The 22,039-nt window shown below is 47.4% G+C and overlaps 1 protein-coding gene across 1 annotated transcript in view; it reads left to right on the forward strand.

Moving 5' to 3' along the window:
- LOC119165135 (G1/S-specific cyclin-D3) overlaps nucleotides 1-22,039 on the forward strand; it is a 57,290-nt gene that overhangs the window by 16,978 nt on the left and 18,273 nt on the right. The window contains exon 3 of the mRNA XM_037417319.2: nucleotides 10,708-10,864. Within this exon, the coding sequence (XP_037273216.2) occupies nucleotides 10,708-10,864 (157 nt within the window). The remainder of the gene's footprint in view (nucleotides 1-10,707; nucleotides 10,865-22,039) is intronic.

A 22,039-nucleotide genomic window follows, 5' to 3' on the forward strand; every position in this document is an offset into this window, starting at 1 on the left:
TTGTTGTTGGCGTGATTAAAGATCGCACTAGTTCATGAAATTCTTGACAGCTCTTAAATTTGAAAAGCAAATTTTTGAGACCCTTGAAGGTTCTGAATTTGTAATCTTTCTTTCACAACTGTTGAATTACGGAACCTCTGCAGTGCGACCCGCTTTTTGTTGTACACCAGCGATAGCTTGAGTTTCGGTTCAGTGTTAGCGTGATAGCGAGCGTTAAGGGGTTAGCGTTACCGTGCCGCAAACGTTCTTCGTGGAGAGCGAGGTTTAGTATAGAGAGATAGCGTTGAGACGGTTACGGTTACAAATGTTTTTTTTTTTGTATACAGTATGGGTATTGGAGTAACAATATGCACGTTTGTGCGCATGCACAGCTGCTCGAGTGTTGAGTATGCGTGAAATGTGCTTGGTTGTCCCGTGTATAACACCCGCATGTTTTAAAGGGCAACACGTAACCTTAGGTGAAAGCAAATACATTTTTCTTGTTCGCCTACTTTTCCTTACTCGTAGCAATGTCAGCGCCTTCAGTATACTACGCGAAAGGTGCGAAAAAAAATTTATTCGAGCTACCGCTGCAAGATAGAATGTATATCGGATTAATTTCTCCGGAGGCATATTTCTGGAAATGCCATGTGGTCGCACAGTTTAATATTCGCTTTCTCCCGTTATACCTGTATACTATAGTTACGAACCGCTGTCGGGTGAACTAATTTTATAATTCAAAGGGTGGTAGCTGTGCTCCGACAGGTCATTCATTAAGGGACTCAGTAGCTCCTTTCAGCACGGTCAGGAAACGCTAGTTGAGGCTCACGAGAACACTCCAGCCAAACGTCATAGCGCAGCAAGCGGCACGCAGTTTACAATGAGTTCTCAAACACAACTATAAATACTTCCCTCTTTTTTCGACAAACCATGCCTTAAAACCGAATGACCGTGCCACAAAGCCTTAGTCCACGGCGATTGGGTGATTTGAAAATAGTGAGTTGCATAGTTACCGTGGCCACCGACAGAGGCCGTCACATGCCCGCGTGCTTACTCGTGATGACACTGAAAGTAGACTGCGTGTTTCAAAAAAAAAAGAAATTGCAGCATATCCACGGAGTGAATGATGATGACTGGAAGCGTTCGTCCGTCAGTCTGTCCGTCGGTCTGTCTGTCTGGCCGTCATTCTGTCTGTGCGTTCTTTGTGCATCGGTACGTCCTTCTGTGCATCAGTCCGTCCCCCGTCTATCCCTCCGCCGTCTGTCCGTCCGTGCTTCCGCCCAGGCTTCTGTTCATCCACGCGTCTGTCTGTCTCTCTTTTTCTCTGTCTGTTTATTTGTCTGTCTGTCTGTCTGTCTGTCTGTCTGTCTGTCTGTCTGTCTGTCTGTCTGTCTGTCTATTTGTCTGATACTGCCGGTTGCGCTTGACGCAGGACAACGTTAGACTAAAAGAAGCTTCGACCCCCCACCTCCCCCCCCCCCCCCAAATATGATTCATTCCTTCGTCATAGAAATCGGGTTACAACGACAGTGAGGTGCTTTTACTGAAGTAGCTGGATTTTTACAGTGCGTTGATGTGAGAGCGCTTGCACAATGTGTATTGGTTTTCGACAGCATCTAACGTGAACGCGCTGAGGTTGACGTTTAGTGATACATCTAAATTCCGACGACTAACATCCCTGATCATACAATAAACAAACATTTGCAGCCATGTATGCTTGTGGCAGCAGGAAACATTTTCGCGTTAAAAAAAAGTGGAAGCGCACAATGTGATGACTCGCGGTGACGAACGGATGCATCTCCTTGCCCCTTTGTTGTCCCCCTGTCCGCGTCGCTTTCAGCACTTTCATTGGTACTAAAGGAAATAAAAGTGCCTCAAGGGTGTGACAAATCCCTGTAACTTTTCTTCTTAATCACAGATTCCGAAAATTTGCGCGGCGGTCCTGAGGCAATAAAATTTTTTCGACGTACTCAATGGTTACTTCGAAACGTGTTGCAGGGCCCTTTTACGAGTGTAGACATATTTAGTGCGCGCCCACATTTAATGAAGACCACCGCCGCGTGAACCTATAGCATCGGGGCAACGCCAGCCTCTCCGCCGCTGCGGAACATCGGCAATGTGGCCATGTCAAGATCACACGTGAAACCCGTAAACCGTGGCCCTCGATGCCTGCGCGCCCGATTTTCCAGCTGCCAGCACTTCACGACTGCCTTGCTCGATTTCCTCGCGGTCGCGATTCTCCGTTGTGTGCCCTCGAGCCAGACTTTACGAAACACAATGAACTTCTTACTTACCCCCCTTTTTTTTGACCTAGTGTGGTGCGTTTACACGTCCGTGCCTGCATCACCGACCGTGTTGCTTCTTTGTAGGATACAGGAATGTATGGGAAGGTTTCAGATATGACCAACACAATGTTGCAATGTGTTGGCTCTTCCGTGATTAAACAGATTCCTTTTTTACGCGCGCTCGAGGGTGTAAAAGTAAGGTGTTTTTATGGTGTAGGCTTGCTTCGGTTCTACATTGGTGCGTGTGTGTTGGTGTGTTGGTGTGCGTGTGTGCGTGCGTGTGCATTAATGAGTGAGTGAGTCAGCGAAAGAGAGCGGGTCATTATTACTGAAGCCCCTAATTGGTCGAGTAGGAAAGAAAACAAGTTTCGCAGTAGATTTAAAAATAACGATTAAGTGGTGAAGTGCTTCTCACAACAACCTGTCTTTGTTCCCCGCATTTCCGCGGGCAAAGACGGGCGATAAACAATACTTGAAATGCGACGTCAGGCGTCCTCGCTGACAATTACCGCACAAAAGCCTGCCTGGCCCTAACCCCTCGTGCATTGATTAAGGACGTGAGAGGTCTCACTAAGCAAAGGTACCGTGCAGTTTAGTGCTCCCATACAAGAAGCAACGCACGTAACCGGTTACCTTAGCAACCGCAAAGGTGGCGATTTCATTCTCTACCACCAGGTAGTGCCAGCATGATAGTTCTCCCGCGCGCTTGTTGCATCTCCTCGTCGCAGCGAATAGCCTACTTCCCTCTCCTAAACGTTTATTTTTTTATGGTCATGGACCTGACTTCCTTAGAGCCCTTAAAGTGTGGCTGTGACCCCAAGCTATAGAAATGCGCAGCGCAATCACGATGGTATTAGGTGATTGCGATGACAGAGGACTCCGACCGTACTGACACCTATCAGAATCTTGTCTCCTAGAACTTCTGAAGCTTGTTTCTTTCCTTGGTCCTTGTTCCTGCCGTCCTTACTGTTATGGAGGTAGCGGAATGAAACATGATGACGACGTGGTCTCCACGTGGATGACCTTCGGGTCGGTTAAAACCAAGAGTTCACGCGTCCGCATCCGTGCGACATGTCAGTCACAAAGAGAGTTGTTTCTCACACTCGCGAAAGCTTACAAAGCGTTCCTAGCACACAGAACCAGTGAAGTCAGCGCAAGCCAGGTCGGAACAGTGTACTGTGACGGCTGCTAATGGCGAACAATGACATGACATAACAATGAGTGGCTTGGATACGCGTGCGCTCGGATTCGTGCGCTCTCTTGACGTACTTGACCTAAATAAGAAAACTTCCAAAAATAAGTTCAAGGAATTTCTCCTTTATAATTGTATTGAATACACTTAATACAGAAATTTGGATTATCTATTACTTTCTGTGTCCCAGTTGCTTAGAGTACACTATTTGTGTCCTTTTGTTGTTGTTTTTTTTGCTTATTGTTTGTTCAAGGTGCTTAAGAATGTATGTGTCTCCAGATGCTTTCCTTACCACACCTATTGTATATATTGCGATGTTTTTTAGGTATTTCATTACTATTTACTGTCCTGTTCTTTCTTTATATTTGTGATGGTTACATGTGTGATCAGAATTTGCAAATTGTATCTGTATATAATGATGTTCTCTAATTGCGACTAAGTTGTGTATGACATGTTATTTTTAGTTTTTATTTTATTTTATTTTGCCAGACTGTATTTCGGAGCAAAAGCCTCCGTCAGGCTATGTAGCCTTTTGCTTTTGCTTCGTTTTTTCTGTTGCACGTACAGAAAAATAAATCTCAAATCTCAAATCTCTTACGGCGTGAAAGCCAATTGGTCTGGCTGGGCTTTTCGACCAGTACAGGTGTTTTTCACCGTGTTCTTCGAAGCAGCAGAATTGCGCGCGGGTGGTGCCACGGTGAATGGCGCTAACGCGGGCGCAGCGGTGAGCGCTCGAAGATTCGCTTGAAGCGATGGCTGGCGTAGGTCTTGTAGGGGACTCGTACAGACGTGTTTCAATGCGTACGTTAGGCGCACGTCAGGCTTATTGCGCGTGAACCGACGAGTCGGTGGTGTAGCGAGTGGTGGTCGCGGCAGGTGTTGCGTGTGAACGGACGAGGCGGCAGGTGCGGGTGCCGTGGCGAGTGCGCCGAATGTGAGGGAGAGAGTGACGTCAGTGCGCACTGCGAGGGGAGCGTGACTATAACGCTCAGCAGCGGCGTGACCTACTTGGCACTGCGCCAACGCCTGCATTGCGTTCGTATGGAGGGACAGCGTTACCCAAGCTAGTCTAAGAACTGATCCGCATCTAATAGAACGGATTGTTGTGAACTTCGTGACCCCATTCAAGTTGGCTAACATAAAGGCTTAAACCTTTGAAGTGTAGCTGTTCAACATTTGCTTAATGCCGTCTCATGACAAAGCTGCTTAAGGCTGCCGCCCGAAGGGAAATAGAGCCGGAAGTGCGAAGTTTATACAAATTCGTGTACTACACATCATTCCCATGCTGGTTATAGCGTCGTGCATTGCAACTCCCATAGACACTAGCGCCGGAGTTCTTCATAGTGTACTTATGAAAACTCAGTGGAATTTTCTATAAACAGAAGTGCCAGAGCTCTCTCTAGTGTATCTTTATGAACTATATAGCAGCTCCCATATACACTAGCGCCAGGGTCCCTCTGGTGTATCTTCATGAAACTCTATGGCAGCTCCCATAGACACCAGCGCCAGAGTTCTCTCTGGTGTATTTTTAGGAAACTCTATGGTTAAAGGTAGTCCGATCTCGGAGGTGCTGCAAAAAGCCAAGTGGAGAATGATTTTCTGGGGTGATTGATACAATCGACTATGAAGGAAAGACGTACTTTGCCTTCGAATTGTATAATGACGAGTGCGTAATGGACCGTGGTACCTTTTCTTGTTCGCGAAGCTTGCATGTTATATTCAACGTAACAGTTCCAGAGTTCAACTACGTGTGCAGCTTTCATTTGACTTCATTTTCTTCACGGCTCCTATACCTTGAAACAATATTCAGTCGAATGCCGAAGCGATTAATGTAGCGAATGTATTTTTGCGTGGCCCTTAATATAGTTGGTTATATACCGTAGTCGGCATCATTCTGATAGCCGTGAACTTTTCCAACATCAGTGCCACGCGTCTATGCAACGAAAAAATGTTGACGCCTCGAGTTGTAGGTCATTGAACTCCGAGTTGGCGTCGCACTGACGAAAGGCAAAGGGGGAACGCTTCTTTCTAGATTTAAATGACGATAGTGGCAGAGCCGTGGTATGATTGTGACAGCCACTGTAGCGGGGTATTTCGGGTTAGATTTTTGATCCTCTGGAAATATTAGACTTCGACCCGGACCAACCTATAGTCATTCACAAAGTAAGAGTAAACATAACATTCGCCCACTTCAATCCTGGTGCCGGGCAAAAATTATCGCGGCACACCCACGAAGTGAAGTTTGTTGAGTGAGCCAAGCTGGGAGATCGTTTGGTGTTACCGTGAATCGCACGTGACATTGAGCACTCGCGCACGCAAATGAGTGACTAAGTGGTCACTCTTGGGGGACGAGCGCGCAGTGGTTTTGTAAGTGGAGCCATGTACTTTCACGTTGTAAGCGACTGTAAACGCACAGGGTGTTTTTCGCATTCGGTTTCCGACGAAGTGCTGCGGCAGTGGTCGGGATTCGAACCCGCGGCCTCGCGCTTGACAGCTAGTCACATTAGTCGCTAAGCCGCCATTGTAGAACGTTGCGTAAACTCACTGGTTTATACAGTCGCGGAAATCGCTACCGCCGCTCAGTTCGCAGAAAAGTAGTCCACACGGATGTCATAGTCGTACAAGATTGTTGTCCCAATTGTATAAAAAAAGTACTTATTGTCCCGGCCTTCGCAGGAAGCACCGCTTAGTCATCACACTCTACTTCGACAACAGCCGCTGTTTTCGCGCATCCTGCGACGGAAGTATACGAGGTTCGCCTCCGCACGGCTTCAACAAGGCTCATAACAATAGCGATTGTTGGAGCTCGACACCGTGAAACCACGACATAATTAAGAGGGACGTGGTTGTGGAAGGCTCAGGAAATTTCGACTATTCGAATTTTACGTTGGGAACTCTCGCATTTCGTCTTCATCGGAATGCGGCTGCCGTTCTTGGGATTCGATATCGCTGCGTTCTTGTTAGCAGTCGAGCACAATGGAGTCACTGCTCCATCGCGGCGGGTGGCTTCCACAAGGCTGTGTTTCTCCCCTACTGCCACGCTTTAACAATGTATTAAGTACAGTTGAATGATGAGACAGAATAACTTCCTCGTTCGTTTTGCCTTCGGGTGCATTGTCTATCGATAGCTTCGTGCGCTTCTGATTATACATTTACACGCAAACGTGCACGTGGCCACACGCGCCTGTCTATATGTTAAAAGTGCCTGCCTTGTCGCAAATCGCTGGCGCCAAGAGGCATTCCGTTGGAGTCGCTATCCACGCGTTCGTCGCCCGAGGTGTCAGCCGTCGGGGCGTCGCCTTCTTAGGTGACGCCGCCTCGTGCTTTGCGCGCAAGAAAAAGCAGCGCGACCGGAGAAATGGCACGCGTCTCGCCGTGAATTGTGTCGTCGTGAATACAGCCTGCCTTTTTAAAAATTTTTAGATGCGGAAGCATCTTATACTCGCGCCTTGTAGTGCGCCGTCCGCGCCGTCCGCACCGCTTCTCGAACATTCGACAGCTGACGCGCGCGCATGCGCCGTCGCGCCGTCGCCCACTCTTCCACCATCTGTGCATCCCTTCTTCCTCTACACACCGCGCGCGCTTCACTCCTCCACCATCTGTGCACCCTTCCTCCTCTACACACCGCGTTCGACATCTACAATTCTCCTGATTCTCCAGTGGACGCGCATGTGGCGTCGCGCTTCGAGAACATTCAACAGCTGACAGTGCATGCGCCGTCGAGCTGTATATATACTCAAGGTCGGCGCTCGCTCGCTCAGTTGCCGCTCGTCGGTTGGTTTGTACGGCGCGTCGACGTCCAAGGTCGCGGTGAAATGAATTCCAACGAATCCACAAACACAATGATCGACGTCCCTTCGACCAGCGCCGCCCTTTCGCATACGTGTGTACGTGTTCACTCATTTAACACCCCCTCCTACAACAACGTTAACCAATTTAGCCATCGACCCAAGTAAGTCGCAATTTAACACCCCATTTCACAACCACGTTAACCAATTTAGCCATCGACCCAAGTAAGTCGCACTTTAACACCCCGTTAACCAATTATATGCTCCGCATCCTCCTCAGTGTTCCCCCGAGGGAAGCTGCGGGCAATTTTTTTTGTAAGCTTGACCTGTCGCAATTTAATGACTCCTTGCGAATACAATCACTTCCATGGACTCTTCTATTTGAAGATGAAATCGATTATTATTACGCGTCCCAAATCCACCAGATGATTATGAGAGACGCCGTAGTGGAGGGTTCCGGAAATTTCGACCACCTAAGGTTCTTTAACCTGCACCCAAATCTGAGCACACGGGCCTACAGCATTTTCGCCTCTATCGAAAAAATGCAGCCGCCGCAGGCGCGATTTGATCCCCAACCTGCGGGTCTGCACTCGCAGCATTAGCCACTAGACCACAGCGGCGGGGCCGTGCACCTGAAGGTAGTCAGGATGATCAAGAACCTTGTCCTCAAATCATCCTGGTCATCTCAATTACTTGTATGATCTATTCTAAACGTTATTTCCGCATTTTCCCCAAGTTTCCCTATCAGGAGGTTTATCGGTTGCTTATTCAGTGCAAAATCAGAGACGCATGGACACGGTAACGCAGAAAATTGCTACATTCCCCACTAAAGAGAACCATGTGTGGATGCGAAGCAGCGCTGGTGTTCACTTGTGTTTCCATTTGCATTTGTGTGCTTCCGTGTGTGTTTTAATTGTGTGTGGAGTTGTGTACAAGTTTTTGTACCGCCTGTTTTGCCGCTCCTTCTCCCATCTGGGTGTATTAGCGTGCGTGTGCCGCTAAGTGAACACCCAGCGCTGCCAGGAGAGTGCTGCGGATAGAAAGGGGAGAGGAGGAACGCGGCGTAGTCAGTGCTCTGCCACCTCCCCCCATTCCACTTCCTCGCGATCGCGCGAGAACACGGACCTCGTCGACTGTTCGCGGCACCACTGCTCATGCGCCGACTCTCCCCTCTCTCTCATCGCGTGAGCGCGAGGAGAGGCGGGTGTGCGGCGCAATCACTCTTAGTGCGCATGCGCTAGCTCTCTCCTCGCGTGAGTGTGGAGAGAGGGGGGAGAGCTCGCGCATGCGCAGTAAGGGTCGTCACGCCGCACACCGGATGGATTTCCGTCATAGGCTGATTTGCATATAAAACATGAACTTAAGCACTTGCAGGAAAGGCGGGGTTCCTCTTGTATGTCCTAGCTTTGTGCCACCACCTGGGTTTGGTTAGCATGATCCTTATCTTAGACTTATACTGGCCATCTCGATGGCGAGGATGATGCTCATCTAGAGCCTCACTTTCACCTCATCTTTGCCTTATTCTGATCATCTCCATGGTAAGGATGACCAACTGTAGTGAATTCGGTGGTCAATTGAGAGATGTAAGTACACAGGAACGTAAAGAGGGGGACACATTGCATACAAGGAATCTTTGCACGCTCCTGTGCGTGTTGGCGCCTTTCCTCCGTATTGGCGCCGTGTTTACGCGTACGAGGTATCCATGCGAACTAGACGAGCTTACCACACTTCCTTTGAGAATGATACATCTTGTCTTAGGCGCATTTCCTTCGCTAGCTGCCATGTTTGCTGGCGTACCACCAGTACTTGCTAATGTTCGCTGAAAAATGACTGTTACCTAATATTGGCGACTGCTGGCTAATATCTTGATATAAGTCTTTTCTAGCTAGCTATCGTATTTACTCGCATGCTACAGTGTTGGCTAATCGCCAAATCCTGTGTGGTCTCGTAGCAACCTGGGATAAGTTACGATAGACTAGTCGTCTGAAAACCATTGAATGACAAATACATCGAGAACACTTTCTTGGCTAAAATGAAAGATGGGCGAAAAGCCGCATTGTGGTATTTTCGTTTTCTTTAATAATTGAAGCGCTTGTCCTGCACTGCAGTGGGTCAATATTGATTCGAGATTTTAGGCGAACTTCTATGCACACTGTATTTATCGAAACTTCGGTCTCTGAATCATGATTCAGTCTCAATAACACTGTTATCACGTGCGCATGTTTTTTTTTCTTTTTGACGTCTTATAGCGTTCAGTACAATGACTTCTCGGAAAATCAAATGTACTAAGAAAATGGCGCGCTTTAGCTGTCTTGTTTTTATGGACCTTTTTTTTATGGAATGGACGTTCTCATCCTTTCTGGGCTGTTGCACAAAAGTACAAAAGCCGACGTCACAGCCTTGGCAGCACATTTTTTTTTCGGGGGGGGGGGGGTGTCACGCACTAACAACAATCCCGAGAAGACTATGGCGGCGCCAAGGAAGCCTCGAGTGAAAAGGTCTATAAGCTCTCAGTGTTTCCTTATTACGAGGCATGTTCCAACTTCAACCTTGGTTTCTGAAGACGCCGAAACGGCGTCTTGAAGAGAAGCGTCGGTCGTAAATTATTTAGGTTTATTCGACGCTAACTGCCATTTTCTATTCCTTGTGGTCTAGAAGATGGCTTTGAGCTTCAAGTACATAATCATAGCATTCGCTTGAACAATAAATTATTCCTATCGTTAGTATGATGAATCTATGTATATGCTCCTATAGCTATTAGGCCTTTGGTGCCTCCTGACCCCGTTAGTGCTCCGTTGCATTCATTTTATTTGCACACACTGATCACTACGTAAACAAAACTTAGCCTCGTGAGCGCTTCGACTTTGAGAGTTCTACAGATAAGATATATATGAACTTATTTTTCACGTATAGATACGGTAATTGACGGAACGCATACTCAGCAACTCGCTAGATACTTAGCAACTCGTTCGAAACACCAGCTAACACATGTGCACAGCAGCAAAACCATGGTCTAAGTGGTTCTGAAAGAGAAATGAAGAGAAAAGTGAGCCCCGTAACTGTCTGCTTCAGGGAGCGACACCTCAACAGTAGCTCACAAGGGATGGGGGTGAGGAGGGATTAAAAGGATAGGAATAAAGGTGTAGAAAGAGGGAGAAACAGTATGCCAGAGAGTGAGAGCGATGACATATCGAGAGGATAGGTGAGATAGGAAAGATGGAAACACGGTCACAGGAGTCCGAGGACGGGGCACCACTTGCGACAGCTCCTGTCGGCGTCAGTAGATGGCGTAGAGCAAGTCCAGTCGGTCAGAGCTACACTGTCGTCGAAGGTCGTCGGCGTCAGGAGGTGACGTAGGGCAAGCCTAGTCAACCAGAGCTACGCTGACGTCGAGATCGCGAGGGCACAACCGGTCGGCACGGAATCCAGCAAACCATGGTCTATTTCCGTTGTGTGTGCGCAGGCCTGCGAGTTGCAAGTTCTCGAGCGTCTAAAGTGGGACGTGGTCTCGGTGGTGGCCAACGACTTCCTGGATCACCTGGTCACCATGTTGGGACTCGCCGACTGTGGCGACACTGTGCGGAGGCACGCGAGCACTTTCATCGCTCTATGCGCCACCGGTGAGTGATTTACGCTTTAAGGTACGTTCGTACCGCGCGCTGTATTCGGTTTTATTAGTCGTAGCATCTGATGGAGGACGGGAAAGAAAAAAAAAGTTAATTCAACACAGCCTCTTCTCTATGTAAATGAGACATCTTCGTTGAATTGGAATGATGACAGGGTTCCCTCTATTACCGCGGTAGCCTTCAATAGCCAACATGTACCACTGTTTAGCCAATGCGAGTCATTATTAAGCAAACGTATGGTCGCACTAGCCAACGTTTTATAATTTTAAACAACCATTACGATCGATCCAGGGTTGTTTACTTATCGATGTTCATCGTGAGCCATTGTGCAAACCTTTATGAGCACTATGCGATAATACAACAAGAGTTTCGTGTTGGCGAGTATGCTACGCGTGCACCATTCATAAAGCGAAGGTGGTTTCGCTAAGTTATGGCCTCCGCGTTAAAGCTAGCGTGAAGCATGGCGTAACGCTGCTAGCGCTGGCCAGCGAGCCTCCTCTTAAACCGCCAGAGGCCAGTCCGTGCGGTGGCTCTCGGCAATTATCTGTCCCACCGTTGGGACCAACTAATTGAGGAAATAGTTTGGTTCATGGGACCCGTTCAATATCTCCGTTGGGATAGGGTACCAAGAATTTGCGAGCCGCGCTTTGGGCAGGGGCGGATCCTGCCACTGATTTTAGGGGGGGGGAGAAGGGGGGCTGTCGCTTAAGGTAAAACCCGAGAGGGGGGGTCCTGACTTTTTGGTTTTAGTAGCACAATAACCTCATTGCAAAAATGCAGTTAATTTATGCTCAGTGGTTCCTCCAGTTTGTCCTAATTGGTTATAGGAGGTGGACAACAAGCGCTGAAAGAGGGGGGGGGGTGCTTGCACAAGCTTTAGGAAGGTGACGGTAGCCCGTACCTGACCCCCTACCCTCTGGAATCGCCACTGGCTTCGAGTGCACACTGAAAAACATCGTCTGGTTGATGACGAAATTGCGTCCTTAAACTGTCAACTGTTGTGATATACAATGGCATACAACCCAATTGGTGGACTAAGAGCGACTGAGACAATGTTGCCTGTAAAGAGTTGGTAGAGAATAGTTTGTTGAAAATTGGCCAGCACTCGATAAAAGTTAGCCAGTGCTGCGGACATCAGTGCTGTGATTATGTGAAATACGGTAGTTAAATTCCGTCAAATGCATCGTCGACATAATGGACATACGGCGTTACAAAAACGGGTTGAAAGAAGCCCAGGAAGAACATTGTATTCCAAAACTGCATGCTGTAGCCTTTGACGTGTCAAGTGGTCCGGACCGGTGGTTCCCAGATGCCACCAGGTGCTTCATGCTAATTTCCGCGTCCTAGAAGTATAAGCTGCGCAAAACGGGATCTAGGCTTATAGAAAACGGAGTTGAACAAGTCCTGCCTCTGTGGTCTGACGGTATATAGAATAAAAATAAAGCGCATGCGCAAGACAACGTGTCTGAACCGCTTCGATACGGAAGGATCTTAACAGACATCGACGTGTGCCACGCGCTTGGTCATTGTGTGCTTACGTAGGGAGCGAGCAGACGACATCAGACAATGACCGCACTTTCCTTTCTTGTAAGCGTCGCGCGGCCTTATCACCTGCCTCTCAAAACCAGTTTCTGCGCATGCGCTGTCGTATGCAGAAGGGCGGCCTCTTTAAAGGACCCCGTAGGAACGTCGGCATTATACCTTTAATAGGAAAAATCTCCTGCACATCTGTAGCGGGCTATTCACCCCACCTTGGGTGCTTTAAGTTTTACGACGGTGAAAAAAGAAACGGGACCTTTCTCCTTCCTTCTCGTAAAAAAAAGAAAGAGGGGAGATTGTTTGAATAACCGTTCCATCTGGCGTCATCGAGTGTGGCGTCGTCTGCTAGGCCAGCTCGCGTACGACGCCTGCGCAACCACTTCCCTTTTTCTGTCTCTTTCTTACACCGTTTGCTCTAGGAGCTAGGCCTCGTCGGTGCTTCATCACACTCCGTAGATTCCACCCTTGATTGTTCGCGGTTTGACTTTTGGTGTCTTGCGGGCGGTGGCTCGGCTTGAGCCTTGTGTATAGCTACACGCTTGGGTAAACTTATCCGCCACGTTCCCGTCTAAGCAGAGGAAGTAGCGCTAGTTGCTTGTGAGGTAGCGAGGGATACATGTAAGCTATCACTCTGTAGGGATGGGAGGCCATCCCTCTTCCGGCGGTCTACATGGCGCGCGCATGCGTCATTCGGTTGCCCCTAGACTGCGAGTGGCTGCGAGCTCTTTTGGCTCGTAAAAGAAAAGACGACAGAAAAATCGACTCGTAGAACGGTGATCTCGCTCTTCCCCCCACCCTCCTTTAGTTCTGCGTTCGTCGATTCATCTCTCTAGCGCTTTTGCCACGCGTCTGCTTCAAGCGGCGTGTGCCATCGTACCAGTCATAACCTCGGGAGTCTAGCGTGTATGTGCACGCAAACGCTATATCCCCAAAAGCGGCGACCCCGCTTCTGTGCTGCTATGCGGGGGACAATAGCGTGACGTGCTGGACGGAACACCTGGATGCATCGGAGTTCTTACGCCGGCTGTGGCCTCCCCTGCCTGTCCTCCCCCCCCCCCTTCATCGCCGTAACCTTCGAGCCCTCCCGGACCACCCTCACTCCTGTTCCAACAATACGTGCACCGGGCACACGCCGTGCGCGTGCCCGTCTTTTGTGTCGCGAGCGGCGCTGCTTTCCTACCGAACGGAGTTCTTCTGGTCTTTATTTTTTGCGGCCGGGCTAGGCCTAGTTGACAGAATGCCTCAGCAGGCAGACAGACGTTCTCATCCGCTCCGCCTTTGCTTTAAGTTGTTGCGTCTACGTCTAGTCAAGGCTTCCCCCTTTCCCGACCCAGGTTTGACGCTCGAGGTCGACGCCTTCTGCTCGTATTGCTTTTTTTTTCAAAGCCTTTGATGGCTGCCACGGCGAGGGTTGTGTCTTTCGCCATTGTCGTCTGCTATGTCCTTAAAACGTCTCGCAAACCAGGATAGTTTCGAGGTCTAACGCTATACTACTAGTCGAACATCCTTCTCTGCAAGGATACATCAGTGTCCCTGCAGTATTAATTGCCTTTCGTGGCTCCCATGGCTAAGGCCTAGGTCTTTGGCCATTGACGTCGACGTCTGCTATGTCTTAAGGACATCTCTGAAATTAGCCAACCGTCGACGTCTTACGGCACTAATGAGCAAGCATCAACCTCTGCCAGAATTGGTTGGTGTCTTCGCGGTCTCATGAACCGGTTAGATAGTGCTGATTAAAGGATAAATAAAGGATCTATCCGCACAAAACTTAAAAGGCTCCCGTTTCAGCAGGTCTCTGGAGGGCTCGAAGCAGGGTTAGAGCCCCCCCACCGGTTCCAGCTGTTTCCGGTCTTTTTAGCTCTTTATCCGCTTTCGCTGCTCCCGGTGGCATGCACTTATTGATTTCCGCCGCTCTAGGTTGTCGGCGCGACCTGACGCTATTCTCCGCTCTAGGATACGCGCATATCGAAAAGTTAAGGGTGAGGGGGTGCTTTGCACGTGCCCGGACCTTTTGTGTTTGCTCGGCGATTATTTCAGCCGAGCAGAATATAGGCGCTTGCGCTTGCGGCTCAGAGCTGCCGAACTGAGCGTTGTGTGTGAGCTTGGGAGGGGGCTACGTACGGTGAACCGGTCCAAAAGGACGGGAAGCTCTGATTACGGAAGCTGCTATAGCCGATCCCCTTAACGCCCTCTACAGCTTTTTTTTTCCCCTTTGAACTTGTTCTAAGTCATGGCGAGTGGTAGCTACTGTACAGCGTGATTGCATTTGCGTCATGCGCAAGGCTTGATTGATTGATTGATTTGTGGGGTTTAACGTCCCAAAACCACTATTTTATTACGAGAGACGCCGTAGTGGAGGGCTCCGGAAATTTCGTCATGCGCAAGGCACTTTCTTGTTAACTCCCTCTGATGAAGAAGTCTTTTTTTTTTTCTTTCTTTCTTCTTGTTGACATTTATTTACTCACTTGTCACGGTTCACTGGCTGCACAATCTTTTTCTTGCTGCTGCCTGGCTGTCGTCTGTACAGCTTCGAAAGCTTTATTCACTCGTCTACTTAAAAAAAAAATGTTAACCCTTTTTGCGAAATGCTGAATTTCTCATCTTGCTCTATTATTGTTTCACTCGGGTGAATTCTGTTTCAGAGAAGCGTATAAGAAGCGTATTGGTTCTTATGCGGTTTCCATTATTCTGACTGGCATTTGTCGCGTCTTCCATGTTTAACTTAAGTTTCTGTCAACTTTTTTTGTTCACCTTCTTTCCGGCCGCTAGCTGCTTCACTTTCAGCTACCGATTTTGGGCTTGTCTCGAATCCGGGCGGCTTCCGTTCCTTCTCATTCCCCTCCTCCTACCCCTCTGCTCTAAGCGATGGCAACCAGGTGCGAAGCACGCTCCGTAGTATAGCGGAGCGTGCCTCTAATCGATTCTTCCGACCGCGGTCCCACCGTTAGGCAGAGTGGCATATCTGTACATACCTATCAATGCGGCAAGTATACAGCCTAAAAGAACGTTGGCTCCTGCCCACGTGAGTCCGTTCCCTCTGACAGGCTATTGACTTTATTTACAGCTGCTCGTTTGCTTGCCTACCGGGTTTTCTTACGTTTTTTGTTGTTTTTAAGTATACATCATGGTGACTTGTAGATGTTAGGGATCGCTGATGCGTCGCCTTTACTACAAATGTCGGCTGACGATCGACTAAGGTGCATGACAGTTAACTGTGAGGCATTGGGCGATCTATTGGATTGTGTTGTGGGGTGGTTCTTTTATTTCGCTTTGTTGTTCCGCATTTTCAGCTTAAGTTATGCAGCCAGTATCGCTACTCATTAAGCCATAAGGCTTGTAATAGCGCTCTAGCTCTATTTGATGAAGCATGCTCAAAAATGCAAAGAACATTTATATGAAGGGCGAAGAGTGCTCATCCGACCTTGCTCTTACTATCCTCGTCTTTTCAATTGCAGTTACCGTTTTGTATGGGACTTTAAAGTTGTTTAAACTGGCTACTATAATTATCAAATGAATTAACATGGGGTCCAGGAATGTCCACACTGTTGATTGAAAGCCAAATAGAGGGTTACCAGATAATCAATATTCTGTTTAAAGGACATTTGATGTATTTGCTGGATAAGTAATATGCCCTTGTAAACTAACCCATTATGGGGACAGTGCAAGGACGGTAAGTTTTAGGACAGTATATAAATGTTTCCTGTCCTGGGGCGATGAATATGTTCGCAATCTTATCAGACTTGCGCAAAATATGACGTAACGCGCTTTCATCCTTCCGCAAACAGGCGTTGGATAAGTATGGTAGGGACTTATTCTGCACGCAATGGCTGCCCATCGTGATATTTGGTGTTCCAGAGCTCAGATATACCGCAACAAAGGTAAAAATTGAACGAAGTGTAGCCCCCCAAAACAACGTGAATTACAAAAAATATGCTATCACTTGTGTGCTTCGGATCAACTTCAACCAGTTCGGGTCATTTGGCCCCGTAAAGGGAATTATCCGTTATTTCCGCCTCGGACTTAAGGGTTAAGCAAACCACGCATATCAGATAGTCACGCACGAACATTCGAGCGGAGTTCATATCAGTAAAACCCATCGGCCCACGTACGTCTCCCATAAAGAACTGCACGTCTCCCCACCGCACCCCAACCAACCAACATACACGTTTTGTATTTTTGGCGAACCACTGTCCAAGTCTCAAGTGTCTGTAAGCATGCCCACCCACCAGGTGGTCAGCGAACAGTAAAGGGGTATGCGATGTGAATGGGAAGTGCGACGGGACACTTTCGAACGGGTATGCATTCAAGGAGAGGGGACCACGCGACTTCACGCTTCAGGCGGCGCCGCTAGCTTATTCGTGCGTCCCTAAGCCTGACCTGTCTGTGGCGCCCCCTGGAGGCACCCAGACTAACTTTGAGGTAGGTTGGGTGAATGGCCTCTGAATGCGACGAGCGGTGTCCGGGCAAGAGAACGATGCCTGTCTGGGTGGCTAGAGTGGAAGTATGGTATCCCTAACTGGCTTTTCTGTGGCGATCGGAACGAAGGCCGAAGAGTTGTTGACCGGCACCGTTTGAACTTTCACCTCCCCGAGAGAGTTGTCGGACGTGACCTGCGTTTGTTGTGTCTCGGCGGATCGGGTTGGGCCTTACGGTCGCCCATCTGGATGTTTAGTGAACGTTTTGTCGGATTTTGTGATGATGCGCTCCTCCGAGAGCGAGCTCTCCCGACTTGCGCGCAAGGAACCCCCTTCCCCCTCTTCCTGCTTGGGTGACAATAACACCGTTTTGTTAGAACCTCTACCGGACATCTGAACGACTCTTAACTTGCTTTTCCCAGTTTACTCTCCGCTCTCGAAATCCGCAAAGCAGATTCTCTTTTTTTTTTTCTTTTTTTCTACATGTGAGCCGCTACGCTAAGAAGCCGGGAAATCGGAGATAAGCATTTCGTCTACTGTTTCTAACGTTCACCATAGTTTTTTGCTTTGCGGTCCGACCCGTCTGTCTCGTTCTTTGTTAACAGGCAGTTTTCTCTGGTGGTGGGTTGACAGACTCATTGATGAGTCGACCCACACTTACTTGGGCAGATTCGTGTCATTGACTACGCCTGGCTGAGTAGAGATCTTGTGAATCGGATTCTGATAGACTGAACCCTGCTATGTCGACTACATGTGAGCCGGGCTGAGTAGCAGTTTGGTGAATCTGAGTTCGATCTCAATCGCCTGGCTTGGTGGAAAACAGGGCTAGTAGTGATTATTCTTTGTGGCTTACAGCACGAAACACCCGGACTTCGACAAGAAATGGACAAGCTTCAAGAGAGATTATAGAGGTGTTTTTTTTTTATAAGTAATAAGGGGCCTGAATGTGTCAGTCAGCCATTCATTGCCTTACTGGATAACGAAGTTTTCATGTTAGTGGCTAAGGATCACTTGTGATCTCATTCCCGGTATCTTGGTGACGTTTCAATCACGAGTTTGTTTGGTTTTTATTATTTTTGGCAGGATTGCGTCCACGTGACAAAACTTTAATGCGCTATGTAAGGAAAAAAAAAACAGTGTTGTGCCGTGTACACTTTTACGGGTGAAGCTCCTTATAGCGGCACCCGTTCGTCCGTCGTAGCTGTTGTAGTGTGTAACAAGTATAACATTTTGACCTCCAAGGTGGTGCCGGTGAGACATTTCTTCTGTGCGTTGTTGAACAATAAAAGATAGTGCTCAATGGGGGAACGAGAGACAGGAGAATTCGGCTTTTAGTTTACGCGCACGCTGCGATCCCCATCATAGCAACCATTGGCATGTACATTGAGCACTGTCTGGCAAGAAAGGGTTGCTACGTTAAACTCGCTGGGTGTAACCTCCTTAGTTTTAGAAAGGTTTAGCGAGCGTTGAGCCGCAGTGCCATGAACACAGTGAACTAGTATATACCATGAACTCGAGGTGGTTAAAGGTGGGAAGTAGACCCGAGGCGCAAGCCGTAAGAAAGTGTGCGTGTGCCTCCTCTCGTTCAGTCCTTGGAATGTCCGCTGGATGGCGGTGCTTCTATATGAAGAATATATGATGAAAAGATGCGAGATGCTGATACTTGGAGTATCATAAATATATATATATATATATATATATATATATATATATATATATATATATATATATATATATATATATATATATATATATATATATATATATATATATATATATATTTATAAAATATATAAATATATATAAATATATATATATATATATATATATATATATATATATATAATTATATAATATATATATATAAATATATAAATAAATAAATAAATATATATTTATTTATTTATTTATTTATTTATTTATTTATTTCGACATACTGCCAATCCCATCAGGGATTTTAGCAGGAAGGGCGTGAACATAAAAATTCGAATAAGTACACAATAAAGACATACATCGCGACAAAGTACAGAATGAAACTAACAGAATCGGATCATTTAACAATTTCAGATCAAAGAAGGCATAAAACATTAGTGTAAAGAAAAGTTGTCAGAAGAAAATAAATGCAGCGACTTGGTTGACACATTGGTTGACATATTGGCATATGCATCAAGAAACACAACAAGAAATTACAGCAATAAGAAACTACCCTACAATATGGCGAAGTATTTCAAGGAAGGGCAAATTTATACACACTGAAAAACAGAAATATGTTCAAGAATCAACAGAGCGATTTCTCTTCACCTGGATTCAGTATTAAAAATTGCTTAAAGAAAAAATATGATGACATGATACTTCGCTCGTACAATGTTCACTCGAACACTCATATTAAAATCAACCAGGTGATTCCGTTTGCATAATACAAAGTTCATTTTCGACAAGGGTTAGAAATTTCGCTAATTCGGTAGTGCTGGAGATACTCGGATCCAGTTTATTCCATTCATTAGTGGCTATCGGAAAGAATGAGTACTTAAAGCAGTTTGTGTTGAAGGAGTATTCGTTAAGTCTCATTGGGTGTTTTTGGCGTGTTGTTCTAGTTTGATCAAACGTAAGATAGGCGGATACATCAATGTTTAAATGACCATGGGTTAATTCATGTATGAATTTTGCACGTGCTAACCTTGTTCCATTCATTAGAGTAAGTAATCCAGCTTTTTTAATTAGTTTAGTCGGAGAATCTGTATGTCTGTACTTGTTGTAAATGAACCTCACAGCTTTCCTTTGTATTCCTTCCAGTTTCGTGATTTGCTGTTTTGTGAATGGTGACCAAATAATATTACCGTATTCAAGTAATGATCGCACAAGGGAAGTGTATGCAAGCAGTTTTAGAGAAGGTGGGGCCTGATGAAGCCGGTATCTGAGTGCAAACAAGCGGCGTAGTGCAGCTGAAGTAACGTAACTTATGTGTGCGTCCCATCTTAGATCTTCAGTTATAATAATTCCAAGATATTGGCAGCTTGGATATATATATATCCAAGCTGCCAAATGAGATGGGTCAGCCCCTCCCCCCCCCCCCCCACTCGCGAAAGAATTGGTACGCCACTGCATTAGGGTTCTCTTCGGGGATATGGTCCAAGTTTTGCGTCTCACAGCATCGACGTCTGTCTGCTTGTTGCTTGTTACCACAACATAATTTTAAATAATTTTTTTAGAGTCAACCTTTTATTGATTAAAATTGTTCTTTGACTGATTGACTGGTGTTTGGAAAGAGGTAATTCTGTTCCCGGGCTGGCTGCACGATATTGAGCGCAAACAGCGAGGCTTTTTCGTCAAATGGAAAAAAAATTATACGGATCACACGTGGCCGAAAACAGATAAAAACTGACGAAGCTGACAGCAAGCGGCAGCTTCGCGAACGTGTCGTGACGGGGCGCGCGTGTCCCGCGGCACGTGGCGTCACGCATGACGTCACACGACGCAGCCGGCGCCGCTTGTTTGCAAGCAGCGGGGCGCTCCGCGCAACAGGACACAGAACGTGCGACGCCCGTGTGGCTTTCGCTTCGCTTCCAGGTATACCAGTGTCTCTAGCTCTGCCTGGCCTATTTTTTTTTTTTTTTTTTGCACACAAGTGTAGCCACGTTGTGTGGTGCGGTGCGCGCTTCAGTGAAACCGTCTGCTTTCCTTTTGTTGTCGTCTTCTACAGCCGGCACCAAAGCTGAGGCGACGGGGGGGGGGGGGGTATCAGGCATCACCCGCTAGGACGTGAACTAGGGCTGATGTATAATAGCGACTTCGTTGCGTTAAGTTACGGTGGTAGAGGAGGAATAAGCGTGGGTACGAAAATGTATAAAGTGATAAAACGAGAGGAAATAAGCTATACATCGCTGTGTACTGCTATGACCCCCGCGAGGCCTGTCGGGAAGGTGGTAACAACCAGAAATTAAAGAACAAGAACGGGAAAGCCGTCTGCTGGAGATGGGCTGCGGCAGATGCACCGAAGAAGACTGTCGCAGCACGCTTCCATGTTATAGCGCTGGCTTTCCGACGTCGTGCTTGACGTGTGCACCGACGTCTTATGGGGTTGGACGGGTATTTAGGCTTAATAATTTTGCGCGCCCATCTGTGGATGGGTAAGTTCAGTCATCATCCCTCGGCATTGACATTCTCTCATTTTCGCGTTCATTGCAGCGGATAAAAAAACAAAAAAACTGCCGCTCGCTACGCATGGATAAAATGGAGACGTCACGTCTCACGTGACGCTTTCTAGCGCCCATAGCGCCATCTACCCATACGTTCATCTTAGTAGACCAGCCTTTGGTATTCTGGTGAGTTGCGAGCAGAGCTTTCTTAGAATGATTGCGCTGAGCGATTCATTGTGTGCATGCAGCGTAGCTTTGGGAGTGTTTTAGGGGCGAAGCTTCTTACGGTCGAGGCTTCGCCGTTGGTGTTGTGCGCCGTAGCCGCCGCTGATGCTGATGACGATGAAGAACAAGCGCGTTCTAGACCACATTATTATCGTTCTGCCATCACGGCACAGTACATGCAAGACACACACTATACGTCACGACGATGACGATGATCACGGGCAATGACTGGCTTGCGCAGGAGATGACGTATCGATATGGTCTACGATGCATTTCGTATGCAACAACTGCCAGGGGAACGTGCCCGGACCTCGTCTTTGACAACTTCGGGCTATGTCCGATACAGCAAAGCAGTAATAATCAATGCGAAATGAAATTCACTACTCAACACGACATATCAGTTATGACCGATAAGCATTGTGCGTAACTGTGCACCGCCTGGCACCCATTGACATGCGTGCGTGGTCAATGACACGGATGATTTATGGTAACACTGAACAATCCTGCTGCTACGCCTACTCATCACCACTCCGTGGATGTGCCTCGATTTTTTTCGTTTTGCTACACCCCGTGCTTAAAGGCCACTGCAGCACTAGGACTGTCTTTCTTATCGTCTTGTAATGGCAGCAGTTCAGGCCAAGCGCATTATTTACAAATTGATCATCCTCGTGAACAGCCCTACTACGTCCACTGCAGGACCAAGGCTTCTCCCATGTTGCGCCACAATCAACCCTGTCATGTGCTTCCTGGTGTAGCTGAAATTACACATTAGTAAGAGCGCGAGAACAAGTGCAGGAACGCACTGGACAAACACTGCTAGCATTAATTGCTACCTCTGGTTGTAAAAGTCACCA

Source organism: Rhipicephalus microplus, chromosome 8, assembly GCF_043290135.1.
Source record: "Rhipicephalus microplus isolate Deutch F79 chromosome 8, USDA_Rmic, whole genome shotgun sequence".
NCBI lineage: Eukaryota > Metazoa > Arthropoda > Arachnida > Ixodida > Ixodidae > Rhipicephalus > Rhipicephalus microplus.